At 41.7% G+C, this 16517-nt stretch overlaps 3 protein-coding genes across 7 annotated transcripts; 1 reads left to right on the plus strand and 2 right to left on the minus strand.

Moving 5' to 3' along the window:
• Positions 1 to 93: 93 nt before the first annotated feature.
• On the minus strand, positions 94 to 11490 carry kyat1 (kynurenine aminotransferase 1). 5 transcript variants are annotated; one of them, XM_029648480.2, is made up of 13 exons: positions 11119 to 11490; positions 10830 to 10923; positions 10093 to 10151; positions 9862 to 10009; positions 4614 to 4763; positions 4419 to 4505; positions 3165 to 3290; positions 2846 to 2966; positions 2632 to 2708; positions 2415 to 2504; positions 1947 to 2133; positions 1653 to 1729; positions 94 to 1546 (listed from the first exon to the last, which is right to left on the minus strand). In XM_029648480.2, exons 2-13 carry the CDS (start codon positions 10899 to 10901, stop codon positions 1406 to 1408), a joined length of 1335 nt encoding a protein of 444 aa, XP_029504340.1. In that variant the 5' UTR covers positions 10902 to 10923; positions 11119 to 11490; the 3' UTR covers positions 94 to 1405. The 5 variants fall into 5 exon arrangements, with proteins under 5 accessions (XP_029504340.1, XP_029504333.1, XP_029504354.1 ...); XM_029648473.2 differs by having other exon boundaries at positions 11114 to 11490; XM_029648494.2 differs by lacking the exon at positions 10830 to 10923.
• Positions 11491 to 11594: 104 nt separating this feature from the next.
• Positions 11595 to 13872, minus strand: surf6 (surfeit 6). The gene is made up of 4 exons (XM_029648520.2): positions 13536 to 13872; positions 13102 to 13332; positions 12848 to 12930; positions 11595 to 12697 (listed from the first exon to the last, which is right to left on the minus strand). Exons 1-4 carry the CDS (start codon positions 13624 to 13626, stop codon positions 11999 to 12001), a joined length of 1104 nt encoding a protein of 367 aa, XP_029504380.2. The 5' UTR covers positions 13627 to 13872; the 3' UTR covers positions 11595 to 11998.
• Positions 13873 to 13939: 67 nt separating this feature from the next.
• LOC115119687 (surfeit locus protein 1) lies at positions 13940 to 16192 on the plus strand. The gene is made up of 9 exons (XM_029648555.2): positions 13940 to 14087; positions 14242 to 14305; positions 14447 to 14574; positions 14664 to 14746; positions 14871 to 15062; positions 15181 to 15253; positions 15334 to 15496; positions 15716 to 15797; positions 15934 to 16192. The coding sequence occupies exons 1-9, from the start codon at positions 14025 to 14027 to the stop codon at positions 15995 to 15997; spliced, it is 912 nt and encodes a 303-aa protein (XP_029504415.1). The 5' UTR covers positions 13940 to 14024; the 3' UTR covers positions 15998 to 16192.
• The last annotated feature ends 325 nt before the right edge of the window (positions 16193 to 16517 follow it).

Here is a 16517-nt window from a genome sequence, read left to right on the forward strand (position 1 = left end):
CCAGCCTTAAATCAAACATGATTGCTCTAAACATGTCATTTACACAAACCTGGTAAATGTAGATGATTTCATAAAAAGCAGGACTCATTCAAATTTAGCCGCTTCAAAACTCTTTATTTTTACAAGATCAGCATACAGTTTTATGCAAATAAGCACACTTTGGGACAATTTCTGAGGAGTAGACCACCAGTTGATAATACAAAAAAAAAAAAATCACTAAAAGATTGAAGGACATTGTTGGGTTCTGAGAATATGAAATCTACTTCATGTTACTGAGAGAGGGTCTACACCAGAAGTGAATGGTTATAGGAGGAAGGTATATAATGTGTGCAACTAAGCTTGAAATGTGTTGAGTGCAGGGAAGCGATTACATGTGGCAGGCATTGATAAGGGGAGACTCAGAATTAGAACCTTACAGCATCAAATAGTGAGGTCTACCAAAGACAGCAAATTCAATGCACATCTTTCCCTTGGTCTCATTTTTAAATGTGCATTAATGTCATTCAGAGCAGTTAAACAAAAATATTCAAATCAACAGTAATGTGATAAAATTATAGTGCACTCTGGATGGTGATCACATCCATGCAGGACGGATGATTACTCTAAGAGGTTGATTACTACCGTATCAGGACAGATTTGAAAAAAGAAAAGAAAAATGAAAAAACAGCCAACTAGAACAATCAGAACAGAGAGTGTGACTGACTACGCCGACATATGCCTTCATGACATTGTAGATATACACAGTATCCAAAACATTAGGAACATCTGCTCTTTCCATGACAGACTGACCAGCTGAATCCAGGTGAAAGCTATGGGCCATCCACTTCAAAAATCAGTGTAGATGAATTGGAGGAGACAGGTTAAAGAACCATTATTAAGCCTTGAGACAATTGAGACATGGATTGTGTATGTGTGCCATTCAGAGGGTTAATGGGCAGGACAAAATGTTTAAGTGCCTCAATGGGTTATGGAAGTAGGTGCCAGGAGAACCGGTTTGTGTCAAGAACTGCGACGCTGCTAGGTTTTTCACGCTCAACAGTTTCCCATATGTATCAAGAATGGTCCACCACCTGACGGCCATCCAGCCAAATTGACAACTGTGGGAAGCATTGGAGTCAACATGGGCCGGCATCCCTGTGGAACGCTTTGGATAAGAGTCCATGCCACAACAAATTGAGGCTGTTCTGAGGGCAAAAAGGTGTGCGAATCAATATTAGGAAGATGTTCAAGACACTCAGTGTACGTTGACAAAGGAAAACATCCTATGGAGATCTATTCCTACAGTACTACATAGTGTAAACAAATCCAGAGGTGTTGAATATGGCTCGGTTCAACGGAGCAGACTTAAGTTGAGCTGGGGTGGATAAAGCCAAAACAGGAAGAGTTGTCTGTGCCTTCTTCCTTTTCAGTCACTCCACTTTCTGAGGATATCCTCAGCAGCGTTCAATGTCGAGTCCTCCTTGACGAAGCAGAACCGAATGTAGTTTTGGAAGTCCTTGCGGTGCTCAGGGCTGTAGAAAGCAGAGACGGGGATAGTGGCCAAACCCTGCATTATGAAGAACATATAGAAAGTCAGGATTACATTATGCATCATCCATACCATGTCAACATTTCAATATTTAGTTCAACCTAAACCTCTCCCCTCTTGTTACCTTCTCTTTAATGAGCCACTTGACAAATCTGTAGTCATGAGGTTCATCCTGAGTGCTTGGATCATTCAAGTCAACCTCTTTGGGAAAAAAAACAGTTATGAAATATTAAGAGACATTGAACCATTACTTCATATGCCCATATTAACCAAGACAAATTTGATGAAGCTGAAACATTGTTACACTCACAAAAGCGGATCCATGAAAAAAAGCACATTGCAACACTCGCAAACAGATAAATGACATTTTAACAACCAGATACAAGCAAACACACTGTACTGGTACATTAATACTCACTGAGAGAGGAGATGTCTGATATCATGAAGTAGCCTCCCTCGGGCAGAATGGGCTGCAGGCCAACACTCTCCAGACAGGTCGCCAGCTTCTTCCTCTTTTGATTCAGCATCTCAGGCAGCTGCAGGAAGTAACTCTCTGGCGTCCCAAAGAGCTCGTACTCTCTCTGGAAACCTTGGGCCACCGCCTCCTGAGTGGGTGCAAGAGTGAGTGTGAATGACTCACCCAAAGCATGAGCTGGAGGATGTTGTCTTACCTTTGAAAGGTAACAATTCAATTTCAGATAAGATTTAGACTGAATTTAAAGACAACTTCCGTCAATTTAAAAGTTGTGAGCAAGACATACAGTATGCTCACCTTCCTCATTCAATAGGCAAGTTAGTTAAAGTAAATAAGTCAAGAAGTTAGCGTAAGGGTGAGGTCATATGTCTTTATACACCAACAGTAGTGGTTTAGAAATCAGTCATAAACCTGAGCGGCCGTGGCACAGTGGTACACAGAGTTCTGATGGACGGTCTTCAGGTGCTTTACAATGGGCCCTGCTCCAATAGCCCAGCCAACCTGAAACAAGCATCATTGCAATACAAACAATATGGATTAGATGTCTTAGTCAATTCAATACACACAATATAGATTGCATATGGCACTGTGCCTCAACTTGAGCATAGTATTTCAGTGGGTTACCTACCTTCCACCCTGTAGCACTGAAGCTCTTTCCTCCGCTTCCTATCGTGACAGTCCGCTCCCACATCCCAGGAAGACTGGCTTGAATGAAAACAGTCAAAATAATATTTAGCTGCATCAGGGCATTATTACCATACTGCCATCACCGTTGACCATGACTATTACATCATGCTATAGAAACTGTGCTGCTCGTCTCTATTGAATCCACTGTCTCTCACCTATCTTCACGTGCTTGGCACCGTCATAAGTCAGCCACTCGTACACCTCGTCACTGATACACACCACATCGTGCTTTATACACAGGTCAGCAATCACTTGGAGCTCCTCCCTCTTATACACCTATGTGACAAAGAGGAGATGTGGTAGGTGAAAAAAGTCAGTGATTAAGGTGTTTCTAATTCAATTGCCAGATTACGTGGTTAACTGTGTTTCTGCACAGATCGTTTGCACGACAAGAATGTCACCCGTAATATGAAATGGATGAATAGCTCAAGGATCACATTGAAACAAGTCTCACCATACAGTGGGGGGTCTCACCTTGCCTAATGGATTGTTGGGAGTGTTGATGACGATGGCTTTGGTGCGTGGGTTGAATTTACTGGCCAACTCCTCAGAAGATAGGACCCAGTCTGCACTAGTCAGGGCCTTGCCCCCCTCCACTCTCTAGGACAACACAACCTCAGCTTTATGTTATCCGGACGTCTCTAAATCAATTACATGCACACAATAAACATTTAAAAATCACAGACTAATCTGTATCCCCGCACATTGACTAGGTACCGGTACCCCCTGTATATAGCATAGTTATTTTTATTATATTCCTTTCAAATTAAATGTTTTACTTTAGTTCATATTTGAAGTCTTTCTTGAACTGCATTGTTGGTTAAGGGCTTGTAAGTAAGCAGTTCACAGTAACGTCTACCCCGTCTGTATTTGGTGCATGTGACAAATAACATTTTATTTGATGCAATTATTGTGGATTGTTCAGATTAATATAAAAAGTTTAATTAAAACGTTTACATGCTTTGCAAGGAGAACAATTTTCCTAATAATTATGATTACATGGACCCATCTGAAATCAGGCTACTTCATGGAACTTTGATACATGCAGAATATCGGCAATCAAAATAAACCTTCTACCACAGTGTCCATGTTATTTGAGAAGCATAGTTGATTATGAGTTCGGACATACAAAAGTATGTGGAAACCCCTTTAAATTAGTGGGTTCGGCTATTTCAGCCACACCCGTTGCTGACAGGTGTATATTATTATTTATTTTTTAATCGAGCACACCGCCATGCAATCTCCACAGACAAACATTGCCAGTAGAATGGCCTTACTTTACTGTAAAGTTTGGTGATGGAGGAATAATGGTCTGGGGCTGTTTTTCATGGTTCAAGCTAGGCCTCTTTGTTCCAGTGTTTAAAGTCTATGTGAAAGGCTCGCTCGGCGCTGCCACATGCGCAGATCAAATACACTGCTGGAATGCCGATTAAGGGGTTTACATGTCTTAATAATTTGAAAGATTGCTCAGAAAACCAGGTGTTTTAATGGGCATATGCTTACTTCGATTTTTACCTTACGCCGATTAACATAAGCAGAGTCAGGTGTTTACAGGACTATTACATAATCTGCCTACTGCCATAATCAGTTTAATATCGTATTACTGTGCATGTAAACATTATCAATGAGCTTTAGGCTAGCACTTACTGTTACACCATAGGAAATGGGCCATGAAAGGTACGTAAAAATATTGTAATTTCTTTTTCTTTTTTAAATCACACTACTCACGGGCCTCAGTGGCACATAGACACCTTTTCCTCCTGCCATCTTCACCATTGGCTGATAGCAGTCGAAAAAAGGCTCAATAATGATGACCTAGAAGACAGAAGTGACTGACTGATATGAGATGCACAGTAAAAACTGTGCATCTCAGTATTGAGTTGCACCCTTTGTCTAGGTGTTGTTGACGACAGTCACTGTTACCTCATCTTCTTCATCGACCAGGGCTTGAAAGGTGCAGAAGAGAGCCTGGTAGGCTCCGACAGTGACCAGGATGTCCTCGAAAGCATTAATCTCATGTCCCACGACTCTACCAAAGAACTTAGCCAGGATCGACACAAGAGGGGGATGGCCCTAGAGAAGAACAAAATAAACCACACACACTTTAGAAGAATTAACACGCACATTAGCAAGCTTCTTATTTGTGGTACTGGGAGTTACCGTCCCAAAGACCAACAATGTAAAAACAAAATGTGTGCGTGCGCATGTGTATATACAGTGGGGCAAAAAAGTATTTAGTCAGCCACCAATTGTGCAAGTTCTCCCACTTAAGATGAGGCCTGTAATTTTCATCATAGGTACACTTCAACTATGACAAACAAAATGAGAAGAAAAAAAATCCAGAAAATCACATTGTAGGAGTTTTAATGAATTTATTTGCAAATTATGGTGGAAAATAAGTATTTGGTCAATAACAAAAGTTTCTCAATACTTTGTTATATACCCTTTGTTGGTAATGACAGACCTGCAAAGCTGGGACCAAAGTAACAAAGCCTACCATCAGTAACACACTACACCGCCAGGGACTCAAATCCTGCAGTGCCAGACGTGTCCCCCTGCTTAAGCCAGTACATGTCCAGGCCCGTCTGAAGTTTGCTAGAGAGCATTTTGATAATCCAGAAGAAGATTGGGAGAATGTCATATGGTCAGATGAAACCAAAATATAACTTTTTGGTAAAAACTCAACTCATCGTGATTGGAGGACAAAGAATGCTGAGTTGCATCCAAAGGACCATACCTACTGTGAAGCATGGGGGTGGAAACCTCATGCTTTGGGGCTGTTTTTCTGCAAAGGGACCAGGACGATGGTCTGTGTGAAGGAAAGAATGAATGGGGCCATGTATCGTGAGATTTGAGTGAAAACCTCCTACCATCAGCAAGGGCATTGAAGATGAAACGTGGCTGAGTCTTTCAGCATAACAATGATCCCAAACACACCGCCCGGGCAAAGAAGGAGTGGCTTCATAAGAAGCATTTCAAGGTCCTGGAGTGGCCTAGCCAGTCTCCAGAGAAAAATCTTTGGAGGGAGTTGAAAGTCCGTGTTGCCCAGCAACAGCCCCAAAACATCACTGCTCTAGAGGAGATCTGCATGGAGGAATGGGCCAAAATACCAGCAACAGTGTGTGAGAACCTTGTGAAGACTTACAGAAAACGTTTGACCTCTGTCATTGCCAACAAAGGGTATATAACAAAGTATTGAGAAACTTTTGTTATTGACCAAATACTTATTTTCCACCATAATTTGCAAATAAATTCATTAAAAATCCTACAATGTGATTTTCTGGATTTTTTTTCTCATTTTGTCTGTCATAGTTGAAGTGTACCTATGATGAAAATTACAGGCCTCTCATCTAAGTGGGAGAACATGCACAATTGGTGGCTGACTAAATACTTTTTTGCCCCAATGTATGTATGCATGTATGCATGTATGTATATATAAATAAAACACGTTTGGGGTCACTTAGGAATGTCCTTGTTTTTGTCCATTAAAATAGATCAGAAATACAGTGTAGACAATGTGGTAAATGGTAGCTGGAAATGGCAGATTTTTTTATGGAATATCTACATAGGTGTACAGAGGCCCATGATCAGCAACCATTACTCTTCTGTTGTGTTAGCTAATCCAAGTTGATCATTTTAAAAGGCCAATTGATCATTAGAAACTCTTTTGCAAATATGTTAACACAGCTGAAAACTGTTGTTCTGATTAAAGAAGCAATAAAACTGGCCTTCTTTAGACTACTTGAATATCTAGAGGATCAGCATTTGTGGGTTCGATTACAGGCTCAAAATGTCCAGAAACAAATAACTTTATTCTGAAACTCAGCCCATTTTTGATCTGGGAAATTAAGGCTATTCCATGCAAGAAACTGAAGATCTCATACAATATGGTGTACTACTCCCTTCACAGAACAGCGCAAACTGGCTCTAACCAGAATAACAAGAGTGAAAGGCCCCGGGGAACAACTGAGCAAGAGGACAAGTACATTAGTGTGTCTAGTTTGGGAAACAGACGCCTCACAAGTCCTCAACTGGCAGCTTCATCAAAGTCAACAGTGAAAAGGCGACTCCGGGATGCTGGCCTTCTAGGAAGAATTGCAAAGAAAAATCCATATCTCAGACTGGCCAATGAAAAGTAAAGATTAAGTTGGGCAAAATAACAGACACTGGACAGAGGAACTCTGCCTAGAAGGCCAGCATCACGGAGTCGCCTCTTCACTGTTGACGTTGTGACTGGTGTTATACGGATACCATTTAATGAAGCTGCCAGTTGAGGACTTGTAAGGCATCTGTTTCTCAAACTAGACACTAATGTACTTGTCCTCTTGCTCAGTTGTGCACCGGGGCCTCCCACTCTTTCTATTCTCGTTAGAGACAGTTTGTGCTGTTCTGTGAAGGGAGTAGTACACAACATTGTACGAGATCGTGGCAATTTCTAGCATGGAATAGCCTTCATTTTTCAGAACAAGAGTAGACTGACGAGTTTCAGAAGAAAGTTATTTGTTTCTAGCCATATGGGGCCTGTAATTGAACCCACAAATGCTGATGCTCTAGATACTCAACCAGTCTAAAGGCCAGTTTTATTGCTTCTTTAAAATCAGAAGTTTTCAGCTGTGCTAACATAATTGCAAAAGAGTTTCCTAATGATCAATTAGCCTTTTAAAATGATCAAATTCGATTAGCTAACACAATGTACCATTGGAACATAGGAGTGATGGTTGCTGATAATGGGCCTCTGTACGCCTATGTACATATCCCATTTTAAGAAAAGCCATTTCAAGCTACAATAGTCATTCACAACATTGTCTACGCTGTATTTCTGATAAGTTTTATGTTATTTTAAATTGACTTTCTTTTTTTGCTTTTCTTTCAAAAACAAGGACATTTCTCAGTGACCCCAAACTTTTGAACGGTACTATTAAAAATAAAGGAAAACCCTGGAATAAGTAGCTGTGTCCAAACTTTTGACTGGTTCTGTATATATGCCACACACAATTTTACCTCTGCGCATTTATTGTGATGGACGTTTCTGTACAAGACATTTTTCTAAACAAAAAGACCATGTCATTTCCTCACCATCTTACATAAGCACACCCCACTCAAAAAAATGTACAACTAAGAACAGATATAGCCAAGATCTGACTGCCCTTGACCAGCACAAAAACATCCGGTGGCGGTCTGCAATAGCATCGAATAGTCCCCGCGATTTGCAACTGTTCAGGGAAGTCAGGAACCAATACACACAGTCAGTCAGGAAAGCAAAGGCTATCTTTTTCAAACATAAATTTGCATCCTGTAGCTCAAACTCCAAAAAGTTTTGGGACACTGTAAAGTCCATGGAGAACAAGAGCACCCCCTCCCAGCTGCCCACTGCACTGAGGCTAGGTAACACGGTCACCAACGATAAATCCATGATAATCGAACATTTCAATTGGCATTTCTCTACGGCTGGCCATGCTTTCCTCCTGGCTCCCCCAACCAACAGCTGGGGTCATCCTCCTCTTCAAAGGGGGTGATTCTCTAGACCCAAACTGTTATAGACCTATATCCATCCTGCCCTGCTTTTCTAAAGTCTTCGAAAGCCAAGTTAATAAACAGATCACTGACCATTTCGAATCCCACCGTAACTTCTCCGCTGTGCAAGCCAGTTTCCCATGGGTGCACCTCAGCGACGCTCAAGGTACTAAACAATATAACCGCCATCGATAAAAGACAGTACTGTGCAGCCGTCTTCATCGACCTGGCCAAGGCTTTCGACTGTCAATCACCGCATTCTTATCGGCGGCAGATTCAATAGCCTTGGTTTCTCAAATGACTGCCTCGCCTTGTTCACCAACTACTTCTTCGATAGAGTTCAGTGTGTCAAATCGGAGGGCCTGTTGTACTGTCCTCTGGCAGTCTATGGGGGTGCCACAGGGTTCAAATCTTGGGCTTATTCTTTTCTCTGTATATATATCAAAGATGTCGCTCTTGCTGCCGGTGATTCCCTGATCCACCTCTACACAGACGACACCATTCTGTATACATCTGGCCCTTCTTTGGACACTGTTAACTAACCTCCAAACGAGCTTCAATGACATACAACTCTCCTTCGACTCATATCAAACATCTCCAATCCAAAATCAAATCTAGAATCGGCTTTCTATTTCGCAAACAAAGCCTCCTTCACTCACGCCGCCAAACTTATCCTAGTAAAACTGACTATCCTACCGATCCTCGAATTCAGCGATGTCATTTACAAAATAGCTTCCAATACTCTACTCAGCAAATTGGATGCAGTCTATCATAGTGCCATCCGTTTTGTTACCAAAGCGCCTTATACCACCCACCACTGCGACCTGTATGCTCTAGTTGGCTGGCCCTCACTGCATATTCGTCGCCAAACCCACTGGCTCCAGGTCATCTATAAGTCTTTGCTAGGTAAAGCTCCGCCTTATCTCAGCTCACTGGTCACGATAACACCACCCACCCGTAGCACTCTCCAGCAAGTATATCTCACTGGTCATCCCCAACTCCATAACCTCCTTTGGCCGCCTTTCCTTCCAGTTCTCTGCTGCCAGTGACTGGAACGAATTGCAAAATTAAAAAAATATATATTTTTTAAAATCGCTGAAGCTGGAGACTTACATTTCCCTCACTAATTTTAAACATCAGCTATCTGAGCAGCTAACCGATCGCTGCAACTGTACATAGTTAATCTGTAAATAGCCCACCCAAGCTACCTACCTCATCCCCATATTGTTTTTATTTACTTTGCTGCTCTTTTGCACACCAGTATCACTACTTACACACCGTCATCATCATCTGCTCATCCAGAACACCAGAGTTAATCTGCTAAATTGTAATTCCTTTGCTACTATGGCCTATTTATTGCCTTACCTCATCATGCCATTTGCACACATATAGATTTCCTTTTTTTCTATTTTGTTATTGACTGTACACTTGTTTATTCCATGTGTAACTCTGTTGTCGTTTCTGTCGCACTGCTTTGCTTTAACTTGGCCAGGTCGCAGTTGTAAATGACAACTTGTTCTCAACTAGCTTACCTGGTTAAATAAAGGTGAAATAAAAAATAAAAATGTCTTGAAAAAAGGTATAAAACATCAACCACAAATGTGCTGAGGTAAAATCAAGTGTGCGGCACACACAGACACTATTGTGTTTTTCTCACGAAAGCATGTGTGTACTGATGCATTGAACATCCTCCGTTGACTGCTTTGCAGAGGGCCTCTTGGATGTAGCTTGGTGGGGAGAAGTCAGGAAAGCCCTGGCCTAGATTCACCACCTTGTAGTCAGCAGCCAGCTGTGTAAAATCAACCCTGTCAATACAGAACAATTGATAAACAACAATGTATGATATAAAAACGTTGCACGCACATTTGAGCCATTTCTGTAAAATTACCATATATTTTTGTCAATTCCCTCGATTCTGCGAGCATGTAGCTGGCGTGCCATGATTAACTGAAATGAAATAAATGTTCATTTACTTTATTAAATAGTCAATTGAAATATGTAGAGGATTTCACATGGCTCTTTAGAGCATACAACTCCTTATAAAATATACTTGAATAGCCACAAGCGGCCATTTCAATACCCTGACCCTGGACACTTTGTTTAGTCACCTGAGGCATGGGGCTGGGGAAACCACTCAAATTAATTAACATATCTATGGCTGCAATGATTGACAGTCTGACATGCCAACATTTTGAAGCTATATTGTTTGCTGCTTTCAAGAGAACTGGGAACTCAGGAGGAAAAAAATAGCTGACTGGGAAAAAATCATTTGAATGGTCAGTCATCCAGCTCGGAATTCCAAGTTGGGAACTCAGGCCTCTTTCCAGAGTGGTTCCCAACCCTTTTCATTTACTGTACCACCAACTGAATTTAGCTCTGCCTGGAGTACACTTTCATGTGCATTTTACCAGTTGGCTTATGTTCTCATCTCAAATAACCACCGTGGATAGGCCAAGTAACACCAGGGATCCAAGTAACCATGGTCTGGAACCAGTTTTAGAGCGCCAATCTGAAGATCACTGACGCCATGATTTGACGTTATTTTTTCAAAGTTCCCTGTTGTCTTGAAAGCACAAAGAGAACATGTAAAAATGGTTACTTGTTCATATCGGTAGATACCCATACCTTATGATCAAGTTCAAAAATGTTTCCTTTCCAACTATTCACAGCCACATTTGCCGCTACTCTTCTTAGCATGTCAGTGAAGAGTGCAGATTACCTTGAATCAGTTATCAACCATTAGTGTAATGAACCACCCACACAACTCAGGCTACGCATTCAATTAATGATTAGCCACAATAAAACTGGTTAACACAAAATAATCTTTGACTAGTTCAGTTTGACATTTTCAGCTGGAGGCTATATATCTTATAAAGGTTATCTAAATTCTAGTAAAACAAAAATATTACCTGACCTTGTAACAGAATCAACGTTTGCAAATTCGAGCTATACGTTCGTGTCTTTAACCAATTCGCTGATGTTGTGCTAGTGTGCCGACTGCACTCCTTCAGCTGGGGTAAAAAATAAATAATTAAAAACTCCTTCAGCTGGGGGAGGACGTCGCGATACTGCCCCCGAACCTTGACCCCTCCGTTTTGATTATAACTTCCCGTATAGGCGGGTCTTAATATATAAATTGTCGCTTGCGCCTTTAGTTTGGTTTATTTCACCGGTTCTACACCAGCGGATGAATAGTGAACGCGCCAATGAAATAATTTAATAAATAATTAACCATAATTTTCTACCTTTTAAGTGTTTCATTTGTTTACATAAACACCCATTAATAGGCCTATGAATCAATCAATCTATAAGAGTCAGTGTGCACCACATATGGCAATAACGTGTTTCCAATGCTATTTGTGTGGCGCTTTCAAACAAATGAATACAGGGTAGTTAATATGGGCATATTTCTTAAGTTCAATTACATTTAGCAAAACATTGACAATCAATACAGAGAAATCAGATGAAGTTAGGTATTTTAAACTGAAGCTTACACTTTCAATACAGGACATCCTTGGCATGTGTCAACCATTGCGACCAACAGAATAAAAAGTAAAAAAGCAAGCATTGATTTGACAAAGAGCTCTGGTTATTCAAACCTTGAGGAACCCTGTATTGGGTCTTTGCCCTGTCCAATGGCTTTTAACATAAGTCCAAAGCATTATGAATATTATGTGGACACTGGACAAAGCACCATACCACAAAAAAGCAGTAGAGCTCAATCAAAAAGACATGTTCATCAATTAATCAGTCCATTTTCCACAACCCTCAGCTTGACCCTCCTCCCCATCCACCTACACCTGAGCCTTCTTCAGGTCTTCAGGCAGCACGCGGCCCCTCTTCCTGGCCCGGTCCTTTTTCTTCTCCACTTTGCCCTTGTTGTTCTTCTGGATGTTCCTGCGTCTCTTGTCCTGTCGCCTTTGCATCTTCTCCACCACCGTCTCGCTGCGCTCCGTCCACTTCTTCTTCCGCTGCGAGCGCATCTTCTCTTTCCTCTTGAGCGAGGCCCTCAGCAGGTTCTCGTCATCCTTGATCTTCAGACCCTCTGCCTTGTACAGCACATTGGTCCACTTCATCTTCTCCTCCTGCACCTTGGCCTTGCCCTCATCCTTCTCCCGCAGCTCCTCCAGCTTAGCCTTGCGAGCCTCCACGCGCCCCAGCAACTGCTTGTAGTTCTTGCCCACCAGCGGTGTCAGGCCGCCTTTTATCCGGTTCTTCTTCTCCTTCTTCTTCTGCTCTTTGTCCAAGAACCCACCATCGCCCAGCTCCACCTTGTTGAAGACGATGGCTGTCTCGTCCCGCTTGCCCGCAGCTGGTGCGGTGGGAGGAGGGGCCTCTTCCCTTTTTATCTCAGGCTCATACTCTAAGCCAGCTTTCTCAGCGAGCTTCTTAATGAGGAACTCTTTACGCTTCCTCTTCTTGCGCTCCCTCTCCTGCTTTCTCTTCTCTCGCTTCTTCTGCACCTCCTCAGAGGATGGGTCCTTAGGGGTTCCCTACAGGAAGAAAAGGGGATGTAAGGTTAGTTGTAGGCTATGTCAACAGAAATGTGCATTGTCAAGTCATGACAGTCAACTGTGGATCGGTAATGAGACATTTTACCGCATGTAGACACTGAACAACCCCTTAGATAACCTAACACATACCTGCCCACGAGACTCCTCAATCTTCTCATGAAGTCTCTGCCGTAGAATATCTACCGTGGAGAATTCAGTACCCGGCTTTCCACCTTCAGGGTGAGAACAAAAGTCAATGAAGAGTACAATAATGTCTCTGACATGGCTATTACACCATTTATATTGGACCTAGACAAAAAAACAAAGAGGAAAGGCAAGTATCACCAGAAGATGTTAGGAAGTTGAGCATCATTTGTGGACTGGACATCAATATATAACTTTACCTTTGGGCTTCTGTTTAGTCTCAACCACCACCCCATTTGGAACTGTAGCTTTTGAGATCTTCTGTTCTACTACACCAGGTGCTCTCTGTGCTGGGTTGATGGCAAGCTTCTTGTTAGGCTTCAAAGGTAACTTCTGGTGTTTCGCTACGTTGCTGTTTACACTTATCTGTTTGTGATTGGTTTTGTTCCTCTTCTTTGGAGGGCCAGCCACACGTCCACCTTGAAAAGGGACTTCAGTCATGAAGAGAGACAACATGTTAGGTTGTATAAGTACAGATGAAAATGCCTATACATTGGAGGGGTGTTTATTTTTAAGTCAGTGATGCTAGAGGTTGATTGATTAACATCAGCAACCATTAAAATGTATTCAAAAACAATTGTCATACAAATTAAAACATGCAGCTAGCTAATAGATAGAACCTGAAAACATTTACCAAATGGCCTATTCCTTGGTTCTTGCTGTTGAGCACATACTTTACTCGCCAATTTCTGAAGGTATGAGTCCTTTGAAGCAAGACTTGCCATTTCTCGAACAAAAAAAAAATCGACAATCACGAATATGCTAACAATAAATAGCCACTAGCTAATGTAAAGTCCCTCTTCAAACAGAAAGTACGAGCGAGATGTTGCAGGTCATCTTTCTGATACCTTAGCCAATGGTGAATAAATAACTTTACTTATGATGATCAAAATAAAATTGCAACATTTGCTGTTTAAATGACAACCAAAGACAGGCAGCATTAAAAGTACTAGCTAGCTACAAATGCACGTGTACAGACTGAAATGGGCGTCACATTGAAGTCAGGTTGGACCGGATGTAGTTACATCAAACACAATCCCTCCTGCACACAGGATATGTAAGTTATTTTGCCAGTTGCCTCGTCAAATTGACTGTCTGTGTGTTTACCATATTTTCAGTAACTATGGGCAGTTTAACAGTTATGTTCGCGTGTTCTGCTAAGACCTTGAAGATGATCAAAAATAACGTAAGTTGATAAAGCTACAGTACATGGCTACTGTATTTCAAGTATGAATATCTTAAGAACTAACGTTAACTGGCGTTAGCTAGCTTGCTGTTGCATAAATTCCAGTGACCTACAGTTTGACTGCTGATGTAAGTGAATGCATTTCTCATTTCAGTCACATGCAATTTATTTCAAGAGGACTCTATTGCCACGACTGCCTCTCTTCAAACAATCAGAAGGTAATGTTTCAGACATATTCATAGCTAGCACACTAGCCATGTGATTCAATGACCGAAGCTTACCATTTCATAACGTTGATTCGTAATGGTTATAGCTCTGACACCTTTCCAAACACTCCGACACCTTTCCAAACACTCCAGGCAAGTGTATCAACTTTGGTCGACTGTCAAGCTCCACAGCTGCCAGTGCAGCGAAGGGAGAGGACTCCTTCCTCAAATGGCTTCTGCTTCTGATCCCTGTCACCACATTTGGTCTTGGGACATGGCAGGTATGGCTCCATTACACAGTAGTTCAAATGGCAGTACCTCTAGAATGGATATGACAAATTATACTGACCTAAGCAACTCTTCTACTTAGGTGAAACGTCGGGAATGGAAAATTAAGTTGATTGCAGAACTGAGAAGTCTTACCTCCGTTGAACCCATTCCTCTTCCTATTGAGTGAGGATCACATGCACACACAAGTTATCAGACAGATAATTACACATAATTATGTTGTCTTGATTTTTTTAGTTCAGACTGGAAGTGTTTGTAATGTTCTTGTTTATATGTCTTTGCTTCCTAGTCCTCTGGAGTTGAACAATCTGGAGTACAGGAGAGTAAAGGTGCGTGGGCACTATGACCACTCCCAGGAGATGTACATCTTACCACGCTCACCTGTCGACCCAGAGAAAGAGGCAAGGGAGGCAGGCCAGCTGTCATCCAGTGGAGATACTGGAGCCAATGTCGTTACCCCGTTCTACTGCAGTGACCTAGGGTAAGAGACACACACACACACACACATCGCAATTGCTGCTACCAGTATGTGAGAGCTCCAAAATGTTAAGACATTATTGTCTCCTTACACTGTTGACATTCTTGTATACATTTCACAGGATCACGATCCTTGTAAACAGAGGATATGTTCCTAGGAAGAAGATCAAGCCAGAAACCAGGATGAAGGGACAGGTAAGCCCCCCATATTCATTGACTAATTCAAGACTCAAAGTTGTCATGGGTGATGATTTTGTCATGGCGCTGCTCTGTAGGTGGATGACGAGGTTGACCTGGTAGGTGTGGTGAGGCTGACAGAGATCCGCAAACCCTTTGTGCCACAAAACGACGTGGAGCGCAACCGCTGGCACTACCGCGACCTGGAGACAATGGCTAGAGTCACAGGGGCTGAGCAGATCTTCATCGATGCTGACCTGGGTACAGCTCTCAGTATTACCCTATTTAGACAATACACTTTGATTTAATTGCATGGTATATGAGAAAATAAGGTATGTGAAAGACTGAATGGTGATTAACATTCCCTTCAGCTGAGGTTTGGAATAACAGTAAATCCATTTTTTTATCCGAAGTGAGTTGGTAGTGCGTGTTTCATTGAGAATGAATGAAAAGCGAAGGTTTGTTGGTTAATATTCTCAGCCAGCACAATTCCGGGTGGACCTATAGGAGGACAGACCCGAGTCACCCTAAGGAATGAACATATGCAGTACATTATGACGTGGTAAGTTGTCATTTTTCACATCAATTGTCATTTTTTTTCTTCACTGTGAGCCTCTATGGCTTGCATAACTAAAAGTAGAACTAGGATCACTTGAGCTGTATGCATATCCAATGAGTGCTTCTCTTCCTCTCTGTAGGTATGGCCTCTGTGCAGCAACCTCTTACATGTGGTATGCCAAGTTCATCAAAAGGATTGTGTAAAACACCCCACAATGGCTTGAGTAGTGGACATTAATATGTTTGTCATGAATATACCACAGCGAGATCATGGCAGTATAGAAGCTGCTGTAGGTACTTAATGTCTAGGTTTTATTTGACAAATGTACACTTACAAATGGAACATGTAAAGTTGTTGGTTTCATGAGCTGAAATAAAGACCCCAGAAATTTGACACAAGTATTTCTCTCAAATGTGCAAAAATTTGTTACAACCTGCCGCAACTGCAGCCCACTTGTAGGCGAGCGGTTTACAGACAAACATGGTGAAGTGCCCCACAATGGCATGGGCATTCATAAGCTGTGGACAACGAACAATTACATTTTTATAGATGGTCATTTGAATGCACAAAATACCATGAGCGAGGCCCATTTTTTTGTTGTCTATGTATATCTGCATTCCTAGTCATGTGAAATCCATAATTGGCCCTAAGAATTTGATGATCAAATCAATGAAATTGCACGTTTGTAAGTAGGATTGTAGTGCATATGAAGTATCCTAATAA

Source organism: Oncorhynchus nerka, linkage group LG4 (genome assembly GCF_034236695.1).
Source record: "Oncorhynchus nerka isolate Pitt River linkage group LG4, Oner_Uvic_2.0, whole genome shotgun sequence".
NCBI classification, from domain to species: domain Eukaryota; kingdom Metazoa; phylum Chordata; class Actinopteri; order Salmoniformes; family Salmonidae; genus Oncorhynchus; species Oncorhynchus nerka.